This window comes from Gracilinanus agilis, chromosome 2 (genome assembly GCF_016433145.1).
Source record: "Gracilinanus agilis isolate LMUSP501 chromosome 2, AgileGrace, whole genome shotgun sequence".
Classification (NCBI taxonomy): domain Eukaryota; kingdom Metazoa; phylum Chordata; class Mammalia; order Didelphimorphia; family Didelphidae; genus Gracilinanus; species Gracilinanus agilis.
The window spans coordinates 545579527-545599952 of record NC_058131.1 but is presented as its reverse complement, the minus strand read 5'-3'; the positions used below and the strand labels follow the sequence as shown (position 1 = coordinate 545599952).

Genomic DNA, 20426 nt, shown 5'->3' with positions numbered 1-20426 from the left:
CAATTACTGATTTTGAAAACAGTAAGGCTGAAGACAATTCTGGAATTTAAAGATTTGAAAATATAACTAAATTAATTGTATGTACCTTAAGAGAGCTCCACAATTTGATAGAAGATAAAGAAATAATTGATTATAAATTTTTGGCATAAGAATTGTCATTACCTGAAAGGGTGGGAGTTGGTGGAAAATTCAGGAATCTGCTAACATGTTCTACAAAATCACCATATAAGTCCTTCAGCCTGAATTCCATTTCTAAGAGGGCTTTATGCTGTGTAGGAACATTGTCACATAAATATTTATGAATTGCATCGAATGAACAAGAGTCTTTTAATCTTTCCATTGCTTGTAAAGATGCGAAATAATCATATTTTAAATGAGTTGTCCTTGGCCAATCGGTCTATAAGTATTGTAGAGAAGAAAAAAATTGTTTAAAATCATGTTCAACAAATGAAATAATGCAATTTTAGGTCTATAAACCTACAACTGATATTACATTTCAAGCATACATTTAAAAACGTCTTATTCTACAGGACTTAAAATTTTTCTGTGTCCAAGTAGGTAATTTGGAGAAAAATCAACAAAAGGACTTTTTTTTTAATTGAGAAGAGAGGGAACTTTCTAGAGAATATATAAAGTAAGGAAAGTAAGTATTATGAAAATGTTGAGAATGAGAAGAATAAACTCTGCTTCTTCTTTTAGTGTTTTTATTTTTGTGATTCCATAACTGTGGGAGTAAAAATTAATCTCAAGTGCTCCTTTTATTTTCTCTTTTCCATGGTGTAGTAGAGGAGGAACACTGTGATTTAGTCAGGATGAATCCTGCCTCTTACACTTATAGTATTTACTAATTGTATGACTATGGGTAAATCATTTCACTTCATGGAACCTCAGAATCTTCATCTGTAAAGTGGGGATAACAATACACCGTGTGGCTCATGAAATGATGTGTTAAAATGCTTTGCAAAGCTTAAAGTGCTATATAAATGTAAGCAATCTTTCCATCTTTTCTACCATACTTCATTCCATTTTTTTCTTATTTTTTTCATCCATTACTTTTTCTCCAGGAAGATGCCTTTTTATTTCAAAGGTACTAGTATTCAAGGAAGGCTATGGAATTTAAGGCTAGAAAAGCTCTCATCTATCGTTTAATTCACCTTTTTTCATTTTATGAGGAAACTGAGGTTGAGTGGTTAAATGAGTTTCCCAAGAACACAAAAATATGATAGAATAATAAAACCAAAGATTTAGAGTCGGAAGGGACCTAGAGGTCATCTAATCCAATTCCCACATTAGACAAGATTAGTAAATGGAGAACAAGGAAGGTTGAATGACTTACAATAATGGATTATGATCAAACATGAATGATTTAACCATCATCAGCAATGCAATAATCCAAGATAGTTCCAAAGGATTTAATGAAAAAAGGCTATCCAGAAGCATAGAAGGAATTGATGGAGTCTGAATGCAAATTGAACCATATCATTTTTCACTTTATTTCCTTGAAAGTTTTTTTCCTTGTATAAGCAAAATGTGTCTTCTTTCACAACATGATGAACATGGAAATACATGTTATATGAGAACACATGCATAACTTATATCATATTACCTGCCATGTTGGAGAGGTAGAGAGGGAGAGAACATGGATCACAAAATGTCAGAAAATGATTATTAAAAAGCCCACAAATTAAGATACAAAATAAGCTAATGTGAAAAAGAGTATATTCTGATTTGCATTTTGGCTCCAACTGTTTTTTCTCTGTCAGTGCATTGCATTCTTTGTTATAAGCCCTTCAGAATTGTCCTGGATCATTGTATTGCTGAGAAGAGCTGTCTTTCACAGTTGATCATTGTAGAATATTGTTGTTACTATTTACAATGTTCTCCCAGTTCTGTTTATTTCACTTTGCATCAGTTCATGTAGATCTCTCCAGGTTTTTGTTGTGAATGTGAACCCCCCTGCCCCACTTTATAATTACATCAATATTAGCAGGTTTTCCAAAATTCAGTTATTCAACAGTTTTTCCTAGTTTAGTTATGCTATGATTATAGACCTTAAACTTTTCTAAAAATAATCAAGCTATAATTCTATCTGTATCTGAATCATATAAGTCTTTTTGAGTAAGCATAATTCTGAAAAATTCTATTTTTTTGGTAATGTTTTTAAACCCTAATATCTGTTATATAAATCCTACTATATTAACTTTATTTGTTACAGGGCTAGGCAATGGGGGTTAAGTGACCTGCTCAAGGTCACACAGCTAGGAAGTGTCTGAGCCCAGATTTGAACCTAGGACCTCCTGTCTCTAGGCCTGGCTCTCAATCCACTGAGCCATCCAGCTGCCCCCTAAGAAAAAAATCTATTTTGAAAAATCACCCAGCAGGCATATAGTTTTCTGTCACTTCTCCTCTCTTGCCTCTATTATGTAAAGTTGTAGTTCAAGCACACCCATGTGATCTGATTTCACTTGATGCCTGAGGAGCCATAGAAATATCAGATCCTTTGGGGAACTCTATAGCTGATCCTTGGGAAACTAGGAATATATCTGATTCTTGGGAAACTATAATCATATTCTGATAAAAATTATTGTACCACAGTGCAAATTTTGGTGTATATAAGGAGGCCACTCACAAAGCTTAAGGTCTTCAGTTGCCAACCAGAGTCTGGCTTTATTCTGAGACTGGTCCTCTCTCAATAAACCTATTTATTTTTGGCTTGGAGACTTTGTTTTACTTTTTGGCCTCTCTGCTAATAAATTTTTGCCACATTGTGACATCATTCTGCTCACTGTTCCTTATAGCACAATAGTATTCCATCATCATCATGTATTACAATTTGCTTAGCCTTTCCCCAATTGATGGACATCCCTTCAATTTACAGTTCTTTGTCACCACAAAAAGAGCTGCTATAAATATATTTGTATAGGTATGTCATTTCCTCTTTCTTATAAACTCTTTGGGATACAGACCAAGTACTGGTTTTACAAGATTAAAGGATATGCATAGTTTTATAGTCCTTTGGTCATAGTTCCAAATTACCCTCCAGAATGGCTGGATCAGTTTAAAACTCCACTAATAAAGTATTAGTTTCCCCATTTTGCCATATCCGCTCCAACATTTATCACTTTCCTTTACTATAATATTGGCTAATGGGATAGGTGTGAGGTTATACCTCAGAGTTATTTTAATTTGCGTTTCTCTAATCAAGAGTGATTTAAAACTTTTTTCATATTATTATTGAGAGCTTTGATTATTTCATCTGAAAACTGCTTGTTCATATCCTCTGAACATTTGTCAGTTGGGGAATGACTTGTATTTTTTAAAATTTTGACCTAGTTCTCTACAAATTTGAGAAATGAGACCTTTATTAGAGAAATTTGCTATAAATTTACCTCCTCCCCACCACCATTTGTTGTTTACCTTCTAATCTTAGTTATATTGGTATTGTTTGTGCAAAGCATTTGTAATAATTTTGATATTATTTATTTTATTTTTAAAAATTATTACTGTGCTTTCTAGTGTTTTTTTTTTAATTTTTAAAAAACCCTTACCTTCCATCTTGGAGTCAATACTGTATATTGGCTCCAAGGCAGAAGAGTGCTAAGGGTAGGCAATGGGGGTCAAGTGACTTGCCCAGGGTCACACAGTTAGGAAGTGTCTGAGGTCATATTTGAACCTAGGACCTCCCGTCTCTAGGCCTGGATCTCAATCCACTGAGCTACCCAGCTGCCCCCCTCTAGTGTTTTTACTAGGAATGGGTATTGTATTTTGTCCAAGGCTTTTTCTACATGCATTCAGATAATTATGTGATTTCCATTTAGTCATTGATATGCTCAGTTATGCTACTAGTTTTCCTAATAGTAAACCAGCCCTGTATTCCTGGTATAGATCCTGTCTGATCATAGTGAATGATCTTTGTGATATATTGTTGTAGTTTTCTTCCTAGTATTTTATTTAATTTTTTGCCTTTATATTCATTATTGAAATTAGCTTATAATTTTCTTTCTGTTTTTGTTCTTCCTGGCTTAAGTATTAGCACCCTATGTGTATGACTTGTGCAAGCACTCCTTGGTGCAGCTTTGTTGAGGGCTATGCATCCTTGCTGTGGCTTATGCTCCCCTCTTACCCCAGTGGATTAGTTTCTCTCTCCCTACCATTCAAGTTGTTTTCTTCATCAAAATTGTTTCATTCCATCCCCTTGTTGGTTCTGTCAGTATAATATTTATTTTGAAATGTTATTCTGATATTTTAAGGTTTTTTGGACAGGATTCTCTGGGTGGTTTGGGCTTTCACTGACCCTGCTCTGCCATCTTGCCTCTAACTCTCTTGATACAAATATATTAAGAAAAAAATCATTTTCCTATAAATACATGGCCGAAGGCTAACAAATGTGCAATTTTCAAGTAAAGGAAGGCAAACTATCAATAACCACATAGAAATGCTCCAAAGGACTAAAAGAAACAAATGCGAATTAAAATAATTCTGATGTTTCACTTTATATTTATTTAAGATTATGACAAAAGAGGAAAATAATTTGTTGGAGGAGTTGTAGGAAGACAGACACATTAAGGCATTGATGGTGGCACTGTGAATTGGTCTTACTATAGCAGAAAACAATTTGGAACTATATTCTAAGAGTCATTCAATTATGCATATTCTTAGACTCAACAAAATGGTTATTAAATATATACTTCACAGAGGTCCAGAGAGGGAAAGGACCCATATAAATAAGAATATGATAGCATTGGCTACTGTAACAAAAACAAGATGTAAAACTGATGTACATGCCTTGGCCAATGGCTGAACAAATATGAAAATAATGGAATTTTATTGAGTCATAAGAAATATAAATATGATGGGGCACAGAGAAATATGGAAAGTTTTATATGGGTTGATACAAAGTAAAATGAACAGATCCAGGATAATAATAATAAATAATATCTAGCATTTATATGGCACTTTAAAAATCTGAAAAGTGCTTTAAAATATTATATAATTTTATTCTAAAAATACTTCTAGAAGGATATTGTTATAATTAGGGAGGTATAAAAGAATTTCCTTGCTATAGTAGGGTCCAGTTGAAATTATATAACACAAATTTGTAGTGGAACCAGTCAGTACACTTTCATAATTTTCTCTGGCTTCATTTAGCAGCATGTGAGTAGGAATAAAGGCAGTGAAAGGTGGGAATGATCCAAAACCAAGGCTTGGCAGAACAAGATTGGTAACAAGATAGGAGAAGCAGAGGCCTGAAGAGAAGAAGGCAGTATATGATTGAACTGGTTCACTAAAGCAGTCCAGATAGGAAAAGAAAAAGAATTTAGCAAGTACAAGGGTCATGATCTCAGAAAGAAATAAAGTTCCAAGTGACTGGAGTTCACAGAGGATAAAGAATAGAGTGTGGGATTACAAGGCAGAGGTAGAGGTGGAATGACAACAAATAATCAGATAAGGGATTTTTATATTTCAAAAACACAGAAGTTGTTCATTTGTGAGTGGTGACAAGATTAACAGCATTATAATCTTTGTGTATTGTTGAGATTGGGTAGAGAGATTTACTGCTATTAGAGTAGGTCATGAGAAATGAACAAGCTGAAGAACTTTGTTTTGAGGGAGCATCAATATGTATGTTGAAGTCTCCTAGTATAAGGGCAGAAGTTGAGGGGTAGAAAAACTATGAGTCAGGCACACCAAACTCTGAGGAAGGAAATGAGTGTCCTAACTGTTGACAGAAAACAATAGTTGCCAGAATTTAAGTAAGTTGTTGACATAGATTGAGTGAATTCAAAGATGGAGAGGTTATTGAGTGATAGAGTAGAAGGCAAGCCTAGAAGTGCCAACAGGGAGGAATGAGTATTACAATTCCTTCATTTCATTCAATGAGTCAAGAGGAATTAGTGAGAAAAGATGGTCAGGAAGGCTGTATCATCAGAAGGGAGTCAAGACTTAATAAGAATCAGATGATGAAAGGAAAAGGAAAGGGAAAGAGCCAAAACAAAATTAAGTTTGTGACCTTTGGAGCAGGTATTCTTGAGAGTACAGTGGAAGGGATGAGTGGCATTGGGATGAAAGGGATGAGAATAAATAGCAGGCAGGGGATAGTAGAAAATGGGGTTTGTTTAACAATAGCCTGTCAGTTCTTGGTGTGAAGATGGGATTAACTCTCCCCTGCTCATTTTTAGATTTGATCTCCAAAAGAGTATATACCCCACTTATCCTAAAGTGGGGTAGGTCTGTGACCCATGTGTGTGATAGTGGGTGATGCCCCTGGGCAGTCCTAAGCAAAACTTTTGCTGGAGCCTCTTAAGTCTTGCCTGGTTCAAACCGGACTGGAGTAAATATCTACTCTCTGATTTTCTTACTTTCACTCTTTCTCCTTTTGTAAATAAACTACCATAAAAAGTCATTTGGAATTGAGTGATAATTCCTGGCAACTACACTCTTATAAATTTAGTCCAACCTTTTTATTTTTTATTCCTTACATCCTGGCCCTTACAATGGTCTTTGGGACACAGAGGATATGACCAGGTAGGAGTGCATTAATTATTGTAGGAGTTTCTAAGGGTTGGTAATATCACAGGAGCTGGTTTCCTAGTGGAATATACTCAGTGATAAGTAGCTCAGAACAGAAGACGAATGGGAGGAGTTGGTGTAATTGTTTCTCTCCTTTCTCTTCAAGTAGGCCAGGCCAAGAGAAAGGTAGAAAAAGAAAGAAATGGTATCTCTAGCCCCTTTTGGCAGGAAAGTCCCCTACACGCAGAAAGAGGCTAGCCAAGGGGTTTGGCATGTGATAGAATCTTTCTTTTGAAAAGATTACACTATGGATTGTCCTGGGTCATTGCATTGCTGTTGGTAGAAAAGTCCATTACATTCAATTGTGCAAGAATGTATCAGTTTCTGTACAATGTTCTCCTGGTTCTTCTCCTTTTGCTTTGCATCAACTCCTGGAGGTCTTTCTAGTTCACATGGAATTTCTCAAGTTCATCATTCCTTTCAGCACAATAATATTCAATCACCATCAGATACCACAATTTGTTCAGCCATCCCCAATTGATGAACACCCCCTTCCCCATTTTCCAATTTTTTTGCCACCACAAAAAGCCTGGCTACAAATATTTTATGAGAGCTAATTTAAGAATTCTTAGACTACTTGAAAGGTATGGGGAAAAAAGCCTAGACATCAACAAGAAATTATCAAAGAAAAATGCCCAAATATTCCTGAACAAGAGGGTAAAGCACAAAAAGAATTCACCAATCACTCCTGAAATAAATGCATAAATGAAAACTCTCAGGAATGTTATAGTTAACTTCCAGAGTTCCCAGATTATGAAGAAAATATTGCAAGCAGCCAGAAAGAAATAATTCAAATATTATGGAGCCACAGACAGAATTACACAGGATTTAGCAGCTTCTACACTAAAGGATCAGAGGGCTTGGAATATGATATTCTGGAAGGCAACTAGGTTTAACAACAAAGAATCACCTACCCAGCAAAACTGAGTATATTTTTTTGGAGGGAAAATGGTCATTTAATGAAATAGAGGATTTTGAAGCATTCTTGATGAAACGACCAGATGTGAACAAAAATTTAATGTTCACATACTACATATGTTGAAAAGAAACATAGAAAGGTAAATAGGAAAAAGAAAACTTAAGGAATTCAATGAGGTCAAACTATTTACATATGGGAAGATGATACTTGTAACTTTTAAGAATTTCATTATTAGAAAGAGTATACATAGAAATAAGTATGAGAATAAGCAGTTTATGATGACATGATATCCCCAAAAAAGGGGGGTGAAAAGGAGAATTGCACTGAGATGAGAGAAGAGAGAAGGAAGAAGAAGAATGGGGCAAATTATCTAACCTGAAGAGTCACAAAAAAAACACATTACAGTAAAGGGGAGGATGAACATGATAATGGGTAATACTTAAAACCTTATTTTCATCAGAATTGGCTCAGAGAGGGAATAACATTCATATTCAGTTGGGAATAGAAATCTATATTACCCTACAGCAGAGCTGGTGAAGTATTTGCATGCATGCCAGCCCTGGAACGGGGTAGCTACTCTGTTCCCTCTCTTCCCAGTGCCCAAGGACATTTTTTGCATATCCTATCCCTCGGTCCAGCCACCCAGAGCAAGCACTTCCTCCCTTTGCTCTCTTGGGTAATGTGGAATGCTCACAGACAGCTTGAAGTTGCCTCTGGGTATGAGAAATTGAAAACCTTCACCAACGATGTCCTACAGGGAAGTAAGAAGTGAATAACAAAAGAAGGGAATAATAGAAAGGATGATTTTGGGGAGATGGTAGTTAGAAACAAAATACTTTTGAGGAAGGATAGAGTGAAAGGAGAGAGAACAGGATCAAAAGAGGAAAAGAAGATGGAGGGAATGAATAGTTGGTTATCGTAACTATGAATGTGAATGGGCTGAACTTACCCATAAAATGGAAGCAGATAACAGAGTGGATAAAAGCCCAGAATCCTTCTATATGTTGTATATAAGAAACACATTTGAAGTAGGGAAACAGACACAGAGTAAAGGTAAGGGACCAGAGCAGAATCTATTATACTTCAGTTGAAATACAAGAGAGAGTAGCAATCATGATCTCAGACAAAGTTAAAGCAAAAAATATATAACTAAAAGGGATAAGTAAGAAATTACATCTGGGGGGAAAATACCATACACAATGAACTAATATCAATAGTAAACATATCTGCACCAAATGGCAGAGCATCCAATTTTTTAAAGGAGAAATTAAATGAAATTCAGGAGGAAATAGACAGTAAAACATTACTAGTGGGGGATCTCTACTTTCTCCTCTCAGACCTAGAGAAATCCAACCAAAACATAAATAAACAAGAAGGAAAAGAGGTGAGAGAAATTTTAGAAAATTTATATTTACTAGATCTCTGGAGAAAATTGAATGGGAATATAAAGGACTCTACTTTCTTCTCAGTGGTACGTGGCACCTACACAAAAACTGACCATGTATTATTAGGGCATAAAAACCTCACAACCATATGCAGACAGGTGGAAATAATAAATGCATTTTCTAGGTGATAATTCAATAAAAATTATATTCAATAAAGGGCCATGGAAAGAAAAATTAAAAATTAATAGGAAACTCAATAATTTATTCTAAAATGAGTCAAAGAATAAATTGCAGAAACATTCAGTAATTCCATTGAAGAGAATGGCAACAATGAAAAAACATGTCAAGATTTATGGATGTAGCCAAAGAAGTACTTAGGGGAAAATAATATCTCTTAAACCTTACATCCATAAAATAGAGAAAAAAGCAGATAAATGAATTGGGCATGCAACTGAATAAACTAGGGGGGTAAAATGAAATAAAAATCCACAGACACAAATTTAGAAATCCTCAAAGTCAAAGGAGAAATTTAAAAAGATGAAGTAAGAAAATCCTAAACAAATAAATAAGACTAGGAGTTAGTTTTCTGAAAAAAAAATTAATAGAAAAGATAAACCAGATTAATTTGATTTAAAAAGGAAAGCAAAAAATTAAATGACCAATATAAAAAGTGAAAAGAATGAAATTTCCACCAATGAAGAGGAATTTAAAACAATCATTAGGAGCTATTTTGCCCAATTACATGACAATAAATCTGAAGTGGATGAATATTTATAAAAATATAAATTTTCCTGATTAACAGAGGAGGAAATAGAATACTTAAGCAGCCCCATCTCAACAGAAAAGAGATTGAACAAGCCATCAATGAATTCCCTATGAAAAAATCCTCAGGGACAGATGGATTCACTAATGAATTCTATCAAACATTTAAAGAGCAATTAATCCTAATACTATAAAAATGATTTTGGAAAAATAGAAAAGGAGTGCTACCAAATTCCCTACATGCACAAATAGAGTGCTGATACCTAAGTCAGGAAGAGCAAAAAATAGAAAAAGAAAATTATAGACCAATTTCTTTAATGAATATAGATGCAAAAATCTTAAATAAAATACTAGCAAAAAAAAAGACTACAACAATATATCATAAAAATCATTCATTAAGACCAGGCAGGATTTTTACCAGGAATGCATGGCTGGTCAACATTAGGAAAATTATCAACATAATTGGTCAAATTAATAACAAAGCCAATAGAAATCACATGATTATCTCAGTAGATGCAGAAAAAGCTTTTGATGAAATACAACCTCAGGAAGGGGTTAGGGAAGGGAAAGAGAGAGATAATTTGGATCATATAATCTTGGAAAACATGCTAAAAATTGTTATTATGTGTAATTGGAAAAGTTATAAAAAAAGATTTCTTCATAAGTTCTACTCCAGTATGAAAGTGTAAGTGCAGAGAGTTCAAGAAGAGCGTAAGTGCATGCTATAAGGCAATGCTCCCCAATGGCATAAATCCAGGTTGCTTAAGCCTAGGGTTGGGGTCTCTTAGTTGAGAATGTTCATATGTTCTGGACCATATATTATTACACCTGGAATAAATGCAAAGTAAATATAATATAGTGAGGGAAGGAGGACACCAATAGTTGAAGAAGTTAAGGAAAATCCATATAACCAACACAGGTATGAAATACTTTGGGAATATCAAAAAAGCTATTCTACTTACTATATTCTGAGCACGTAAGAAATCCACAATGGTCTTTGGGGGTGCATACATTTTCTAGAGAAATAAAATGCATATTGACAATTTACTATTGGAAATTATTATTTTAGATATACAACTACTAAATGTACATTGTTCACAAGTATTCAGTCAATATTTTAAACAAAATTTTATTGATACATACATATTTTGTTTTTTAAATCATCTAAATTTTCCCCCCAAATTCCTCTCCCTTTCCCCGTTTCTACTAAATACATCCTAGATAACAAATTTTTTAAAAGAAAAAGTGGTAGAGGAAAAAACCAACAGAATCAATCAAAATATCAAACCAAATCTGGTAATATGTATGGTATTCCATATCCATGGAACTCCCCAGTTCTACAAAGGAGTGAGGACAGATGATTTCTTATATCTCTTTTTTTGGGACCATAATTATTTTTTTTTAATTTTGCAACAACTTGCAGAATTTTTTGGCTGTTTTATATATTTTTATTGTTGTCATTGTATATATTATTTTCTTGGTTCTATGTACTTAGGATAAATTTCATCATGTTTCTCTATATTTATATTTGTCACTTCTTACAGCACATCAATATTGAATGAGTAATGTATCATCATTTGTTTAGTCATTCCCCAACTGATGAGCATTTATTATTCTTGAGATGTGAGGTGAAACTTCAGCGTTATTTTGTTTTGATGTGCAATTTTATGAATCTCTACTAATGGTTTAAAATATTCTTTCATATAATTGTTAATAGTTTGCAATTTCTCTTTTAAGAACTGTTTTATTATATTTTTTGACCAATTATGTACTGGGGAATGGCTTTTGGTTATAAACACATACACACACTTTATATTCTGTGTTGGCATTCAGTTTTTTCTGTTTTGTCTGACTCTTCATGAAGTTTTCTTGGCAAAGATTTTGAAGTGGTTTGCTACTCCCTTCTTCTCCAACTCATCTTATAGATAAGGAAACTGAGATAAATAGGATTAAATGATCTCTTTGGGGAGACACAGCTAGTTAAGTGTCTAAATCCAGATTTGAACTCATGAATGAGTCTTCCTGACTATAGGTCCAGTGCTTTCTCCACTGTACCACCTATCTATCTAGCTATTTTAGATACAAACTTTGTCTGAAAAATTTGGTATGAAGATTTTTTCCTCATCTAACCATTTTTATTTCTTTTTTTAATTTAAAAGAATTTTAATTTAATTTTTAAACAATTTTAAAATTTAATTAATTTAGAATTTTTTTCCATGGTTGCATGATTCATGTTTTCCCTATCCTCTTTTCTCACACCTCCTGTAGCCAATATGCAATTCAACTGAGTTTTACAAGTATCATTGATCAAGACCTATTTCCATATTATTAATATTTGCAATAGAGTGATCATTTAGAGTCTATGTCCCCAATCATATCCCCATAGAACCATGTGATCAAGCAAATGTCTTTCTTCTGTGTTTCTACTCCCAAAGTTCTTTCTCTGGATGTGGATAGTGTTCTTTCTCATAATTCCCTCAGAATTGTCCTGGATCCTACTAGCATTGGTGCTAATAGAGAAGTCCATTACATTTGATTGTGCCACAGTGTATCAGTCTCTGTGTACAACATTCTCCTGGTTCTTCCTCTTTCACTCTGCATCAATTCCTGGAGGTCATTCCAGTTCACATGGAATTCCTCCAGTTCATTATTCCTTTTAGTACAATAGTATTCCATCACCAAAAGATACCACAATTTGTTCAGTCATTCCCTAATTAATGGATACTCCCTCATTTTCCAATTTTTGGCCACTACAGTGTGCAACTACAAATATTTTTGTACATGTATTTTTCCTTATTATCTCTTGGGGGGTATAAATCCAGCAGTGGTATGGCTGGATCAAAGGGCAGGCATTCATTGAAAGTCCTTTGGGCATAATTCCAAATTGCCTTCCAGAATGGTTGGATCAATTCACAACTTCACCAGCAATGCATTATTAGTGTCCCAATTTTGCCACATCCCCTCCAAAATTTATTACTTTCCTTTGTTTTCATATTAGCCAATCTGCTAGGTGTGAGGTGGTACCTCAGAGTTGTTTTGTTTTGCATTTTTCTAATTATAAGAGATTTAGAACACTTTTTTCATGTGCTTATTGATAGTTTTTATTTCTTTATTTGAAAACTGCCTATTCATGTCCCTGGTCCATTTATCAATTGGGGAATTAGCCATTTTTCTTTTTAATCTAGATGCATTTTATGATTGGTTTAGGAGTACACTTTAAATCTTCAGCTCTTCAATAAAATATTATAAATGGTTCTCCCTCTGTCTCATTGCTTTCAGAAACACTGCTAGCATACTTTTCTTGAAATCATCCTTCACATTCTCACCACATGTGCAATGTTACAAATAAAAATTAATCTGGATGCTGATGACCAGATTTACAAGCATTTATTAGTAGAGAGAAATATGTTTCAGCCTTTCTAACTTTAGGGAAGAATCCAATTCTCCGTTGTAGCACTTTGAACTGTAGCTTGCCAAGAATCACCAGAAAATAGCTCAGATAAGAGGGTTCAGGGAGAGTCAGTCTGGAAAGTTTTTTCAGAGAGTTGTCCAGAGAGAGAGAGAGCTTCTCAACTTACCATGCTGGCTTTTCAAAATGTTAGCTTCTTCCTCCTTCTTTGCAACATTGAGTTGGGATGCTAAAGCTGATGCTGGGATGCCAAGGGACACTAGCCTCAGGCACCTGACTGATTCCTACTATGTTGAGTCACTGGGGTGCATTGGATGGAGGTCCCTTAAATATTTACCTCTATCAAATCTATCAAGTCACAATCACTTCTATCAAATGGCGTACTATTTCAAAGAGATATGGAACTCAAAATTTTAGAAAACTGTTAAAAATTGTCTTTGTATGTCATTGGGAAAAATAAAACAAAGATGGACAACCTGCCAACAACTATATTTTAAAAAAACCTTCCATATTACTAATAGTAATAGAAATGCTCATTTAAAAACTCTGAGTTTCTACTCCATACTCATTGTATTGCTAAAAATTGTAAAGAAGAAAGTGGAAATACTTGAAGGGATTGTAACAGGCATACTAAAGCACTGTTGGTGGCACTGTGAATTGATCCAACTTTTCTGGAAAGCAAATTGGAACTATATCTCTCAAATCACCAAACCACAGATAATCTTTCCCCCACCCAAAGAGGTCAAAGACATAGAAGGATCATAAATATAAAAATACTGATGATAGAGCTTTTTATTGAAGAAAAGAATGAAAAAATTGATAGTTTTTATTTCTTTATCAGAGTGGTCACCTAATACTTAGAGAATGGCTGAATAAATTGTGATATATATAAATATGGTGGAATTTTAGTATAATGTAAGTAAGGCTTTGATAATTAAATGAATTGGGAAAACCACTTAATTTCTATTCACTTCTGTTTTTTCATCTGTAAAAGGATGGGGTTGGATTAGATGTCCCTTAAGGTCTTTATCCAGTTGCAAATCCTATGGACCCTTCTATGAACACATAACTAAAATACGGAGGATTATTATATACATTGTTGAACACAGTTTCTGTATTAAATGTTTTTACAAAAATGGTTTTTCTTTTTCATAAGGGATGCAACACTATTGAGAGCTTTGAGTTAATCTGGCCATTCTGCAATGTTAACAAACTTCCATGTATACCCTTTGATGTGGTTACTTCTAATAGGCCTATACCATAAAGAGATCAAAGAAAGAGAAGGACCTATATGTATTAAAATAGAAATTCTTTTCCTGGTAACCAGCAATTGGAAAATGGGAACATTCTATTGGAAAGTGGCTAAACTAAGGTATATTAATGAAATGGAATCACTGAGCCATAAGAAATGCTAAAATATGAACAGCTGCAGAGGAAACTTAGAAAGACCTTTGAACTGATGAAGAGTTAAATAAGCAGAATAATTATATGACAACAAAGAGAAAAACAATTTTGAAAAACTAAGACTGATCAATTCATTGATAAATCAAGAGTCCAGATGATTGAAGATGGAATGCCCACTGTGAGAAGTGATGAACTTTAAATGCATTGGGCAAAGCCAACATGGGGATTTATCTTGCTGGACCAAGCATGGTTATGATGAGGATGTTTTAATTTTAATTATTTTATTCAATGAAAGGGGCAGAGGGAAGACTAGATTATCAATGTATAAAAAGATTAATTTGTATTTTTACAAAAAAAAAGAGCTCAGTTTTGGAAGATTGATCAGATCATAGACTTATAGTTGGAAAGTATGTTAGAGGCCATCAATCTAACCTCCTACTTGTATGTGTGAGGAAACTGAGGCTAAATGCTAACACTATATATATATATATATATTTGAAGAGAACAAAAAAGTACAAAGTAGTTAAATGCCAGGTAAGTAGTTTTGAAAAGGAAGACAAAAAATTATCAAGTTGAAGAGTTCAGGTTAGGCTTCATGTAGAAGATCCTTGAACAATGTCTTGAAGAAGGATTCTGAAAAAGTGGTAATGAGGAAATAGATTCCAGGTATAGAAGTCAGCATAATGCTGGGAAGATAGAGTGTCGTATGTTAAGAAAAGAGCAGAAGAGACAAAATCTTTGATAACTACATCTAGAGAGTAGAGATCAGCATACTCCTCTGTGAATTTTTCTCACTTTTAAATAAGGGAATTATTTAGAGACAAGATTTTGGGGTTTGCCTTCTTTTTCAAAATTCTCTTTGGGGGCATTGGAGGTGAGAAGACATCCTAGACTGAGGCACCATATTTGGTTAGAGTCAGAGACATTTGATGCAAATAATATTTCCTCCATGCAATAGTTTCTGTTCTTATTTAGCAAGATTTTGCTCAAACAAAATATTTTTAATTTTATGTAACTGAAATTGTCTAGTTTATCTTTTATCATCATCTTTTTCCTTCAAATATTTCCTTCTTAGCCATAGTTGTGAAAGATACTTCCAGATATATTCAGCTAGGTCAACTTAGTTGGACAGCACTTTTACAAGCCTTTCTAGAGACAAGGTAAGGTGTCCATTCAATATCTTGTAGTCTCTCAATTCTCTACTCAGAAGAGGTAGGTGTGTTTCAATAGGAGTCTTCTAGGACCAAGAATGATCATTTAATTTGACTACTTTTTAATGTTTTCATTTACATTATTAGAATCACTGTACATTCATCTCCTGGTTCTTACTTTTCTTTCCATTAATTTGACCATCTTCTCTGAATTTTCTTTGATCTAATTATATAGATATCCCTTTCTCATCAAGGAGGTTAGGGGTATAGCACCTGCAAAACCTGGAAAACCTGTGTAAAAATTTTTGGCCCTCCCTTCATACCAGAAAAAAAGTCTGAATTTAAAATTTTTCTTTTCTAGTATAGCTCAAAACCCTGAACATTCTAAAAGATGTTTGAAATACTTGAGCATAACTTTTATAGGGTATTTACAATACCTTATAAAATTTAAATAAATTATTTGGTCATAGACTATATGTAGGTCAATATTAAGATATCTCTACTTTTTAGTTTTGGTGTATCATCTTCTGGCTTTTTTGTCTTTTTATGGACTTTAACTTTTTACTTATTTTAACTTTAAAAAAGAAATTGTGGGGGCAGCTGGGTAGCTCAGTACACAGTATTGACTCTAAGATGAAAGGTGAGGGTTTTTAAAAAAAAAAGAAATTGTGAATATTTATAGTATTAAAAGACAAAATATGTTGATATTATACAATATCAAATACAAAGCATGTATTTGAACTGCTAAACTTTTTCTGTGTCATCTGCTTGCCTCCATATGTCATCTGCGGCTTCCATAAAATTCCTCCAAAATTCCCATTTCTTATCCCAACTTGTGATATATTGAAACCATGACAAGGAAAGTCACAAGGGATACATGATTTTGCCTTTTCCTAAAGCACAATAATATTCCATTACATTCATACAACACGATTTATTTCACCTGATGAATGTCTAATTTGTTTCCAGCTTTTTCCCTCCACAAAAAGTGATGCTATGACTATTTTGATACACATGAGTGGAATATGTGGACTGAAAAGGTTTAGTGAAATTTTATTTTTTTACATTATGCCAAATTGTTTCTCTGAATTCTTAGGGCAATTCATAACTCCTTTAATGGTGAATGTGTGACTGTATTCAAGTAGTTTTATTAGTATTAACTATTTCCTTCTTTAATCTGCTATGATCAATGGTTCACATATTTTTAAATGGGAGAGACCTCAAAGAAGAGGAAAGTGAGATTAAGAGACTTAATTTGCCCAAAGTCACATAGTTAGTAGGTATCTCAGATCTTATCTGAAACAAGGTCCTCTGACTTGTCAGCATTCTTTTTCACCATGTTGACATTTTACCACTTTTAGGAATATGGAGTAAAACTTAATTGTTTTAATTTGCTTTTCTCTTTATTAGTTTTTTGAAACAATCTTCCTTATGTTTGCCATTTTAAATTAAAAAAAAAAAAACAACCTATTCATACCCTTTGACTTCTTAGTTACTAGGGAATAGTTCTTATATATTTTGAATCAAATATATATTATCCCAAACAGTTTAGGTTCTTAATCTAGTAACATTTTCTTCAAACAAAATATTTTTAATTTTACATAACTGAAATTGTTTTTTTATGGCCATTTATATCCTTTAACTATATTTCCTTTTTTTATAATTGTGATACTTCCAGTCGCCTTTCATTGTTTATGTGATCTTTTATTTAATAAGTAGCATTCATATAACACTTTAACATTTGCAAAAGATTTTGCAAATATTAGCTCATTTCATCCTCACAACAACCTTAGGAGATAGATGCTAAAACAAATTCAGGAACTACATGAAAATATATTATAAACCACTTTTTTTTTACAAATAAAGTAAGATTTAAATGATTAGAGAAATAGTAAATGTTCATGGGTGGGCAGAGCCAATATAATTAAAATGACAATCCAACCTAAACTAATCTACATATTCAATGCCATCCCAATTAAATTATTTTCAAAACTTTAATTAAGCCAGAAAATAACAAAATTCATTTGGAAGAACAAAAGGTGAAGAATAATAAAGAATAAAAAATAATGAAAATTTTAAAGGAAGGAGGTCTAGCACTTCCAGCTTTTGAACTGTAATACAAAGTAGTAATTATTAAAACTATCTAGTACAAGCTAAGATATTGAAAGGTATATCAGTGGAAAAGAAGAGACATACAATAAACAAAAAGGATTAGAGAAATCTTGTGTTCGACAAAAGTAAATTAGGAAAATAATTCACTATTTGGCAAATATTGTTGGAAAAACTGGAAAGCACACTGGCAGAAACTAGGTATAGACCAAGACCTTACACTATTTGCCAATATAAGATCAAAGTGGATGCATGACCTAGACATAAAAGGAGATAAAAGCAAATTAGAAGAACATGGAATATATTACCTATCAGATATATGCATAGGAGAATTTATGAAAAACAAGAGATATAGAGCATTGTGAGACGGAAAATTGATAGTTTTGATGATATTAAATTTAAAAGGTTTTATATAAATAAAATTAATATAGCCAAGATTAGAAGTAAAGAAGAAAATTGGTGAAAATTTTTATAGTTTCTTAACTAGATTCTCATATCTTAAATATATAGAGAACTTTGTCAAATTTATAAGAATACGAGGCATTCCCCACTTGAAAAACAATGTCTTCTCTAGAAAGAAAGAAAGAAAGAAAGAAAGAAAGAAAGAAAGAAAGAAAGAAAGAGAAGAAAGAAAGAGGGGGGAGAAGAAGAAAAGAAAAGAAGAAAAAGGAATGAAAGAAGGAAGAAGAAAGATCAGATGTTAACCAATGAAACTGATTTTTCATTTCTAGTATAGCTCAAAACCCTGCACTAGTAAATACGTTCTCTTTGAGTTCTCCATCTCCTTCCACCTTTACATACAAACTATTCTATTTTTCAAATTCAAAGTATCATGCCCTAGCCTTAGATAGCTTGAAAATTTATGAATTCAGCATTGTTTTGGCACACAGGCCACCTTCATAAGCACTAAAGGGAATAGTGAAAAAAAGAACAAAAACACATTACTTGCTTACTATGTGCAAAGCACTGAGGACACAAATAAGTAAAGTCTATTCTTGCAAACCAGGAAGTGGTGGTCTGGGAGGAGCACATCATTCTACATTATTAAAGGGATAGAGTGGAGTCACATGATAGGAAATTCAAAGAGGTAAATAAATGCAAGGTAAAGTTTTCTTTTTAATCCTTACCCTTCTGTCTTAGAATCAAAACTGTGTATTGGTTTCAAGGCAGAAGAGAAGTAAGGGCTAGGCAATGGGGATTAAGTGACTTCCTCAGTGTCACACATCTGGGAAGTATCTGAGGCCAGATTTGAACCCAGGACCTTCAGTCTCTAGGACTGGCTCTCAATCCCACTGAGCCACCCAGCTGTCCCCCCCCAAAGTAAAGTCTTTTAAATTCCCACACTAAACCTCTTGCTCTCTTTGTCAGAGCTACTACAAAGGCAAATGGTTTTTCCTGACCTAAAGGTACCCCTTTAGTAAAATTTCCTCAAACTTGATTTCCATTCAGTCAGAAATTTCCCTCTGGCTTCCACAAATTTATAAGCTATGGGGATATATTTTCACTGATTCCTCTTTTGCATCTCTCACTGACAGCAAAATGTTTAATTAATAAATACTCAAAAACCTATTTCCTTGGCATTTAATTTTGGTTATGCTGTTTCTAGATCTTATATTTGATAGAAGTGGGATTTAAAATTTGAAAGGTGGAGGAAGGGTCCTGAGGCCAACTACTCCAAACCAGATAAAGGTAAAGAAGATAAAAAGCAACAACAACAAACAAAACTGAGTCCCAGAGACTTTATATAACATGCCCACAGTCATATAGATACTAAGTGGAAGAACCCAGATTCAAGCCCAGTTCCCAACACCAATACAGGGCTCTTGCACACCATGTTTACGACCCTTTCTCTGATCCTAGTTTGTTTGTTGGTCATTTCTTCAATGTTAACAAGTCATTATCAAATCGCCTTTAGTTTTATAATTTTAAAGTATGGTTTCCCTTAAAGTCAAACCAAAGACCTGGGGTTCACTCTATCCCTTTTTTCCTCAGAAGTATAGAACGATGCACCAAATGAGACTCTCAACAAAGCATTATAAAATCATGCCATAAACGAACACTCCCAGCTGAAGTAAGAATAATAAAATTTGGAAAAATGCATCCAAGTCGCCTAAAGATTAAGAATGCTAGCCTTGGAGTCTTGAAGACCTAAATTCAAACCTCATCTCAGACACTAGCAGTGTGACCTTGGGATGTCAGTTAATGCCTGCCTCAGTTTCTTCATTTGTAAAATGGGAATAATATCCCCTATTTCCTGGGGTTGTCGTGAATATTAAAGAAAATACCGTGTAAAGCTATTATTACCACTTTACTTAAGTTAACCCTTGTATGATAGGGGGCTATTATTACCCTCATTTTACAGAGGAGGAAATTAAGGGTGAGACATGCTCGGGGTCAAAAGTAAGTGTAGACTGTTTAAGTCTAACCTGCCGCCCCTTTACTGCCCAAAAGTTCTGGGGCCGGCCATCTCTACGGGTGTAGCTCTATCCAATATTCTGTCTCTAGATCTTGATTCTCAGTTCTCCCTGACTTGTTACGCCCATTCACTTTCAACATGTGGGTACTGAACCTCGGCGTGGAGAATCGGATCCACGCAGAGATCAAAAAGAAAGAGATAAACAGGAGAAGACAACGGTCCAGAACCGAATGCACTTGGAAAACAAACAAGCAAGACTCCGGGACTGCCCGGGGGAGGGATCAGCCTGTGTGGAGAGTAT

At 34.0% G+C, this 20426-nt stretch overlaps 1 protein-coding gene across 1 annotated transcript in view; it reads right to left on the bottom strand.

Annotated features, from left to right (window-relative positions):
* FAM227B (family with sequence similarity 227 member B) overlaps positions 1 to 20426 on the bottom strand; it is a 336182-nt gene that overhangs the window by 315295 nt on the left and 461 nt on the right. The window contains exon 3 of the mRNA XM_044660052.1: positions 20279 to 20411. Within this exon, the coding sequence (XP_044515987.1) occupies positions 20279 to 20411 (133 nt within the window). The remainder of the gene's footprint in view (positions 1 to 20278; positions 20412 to 20426) is intronic.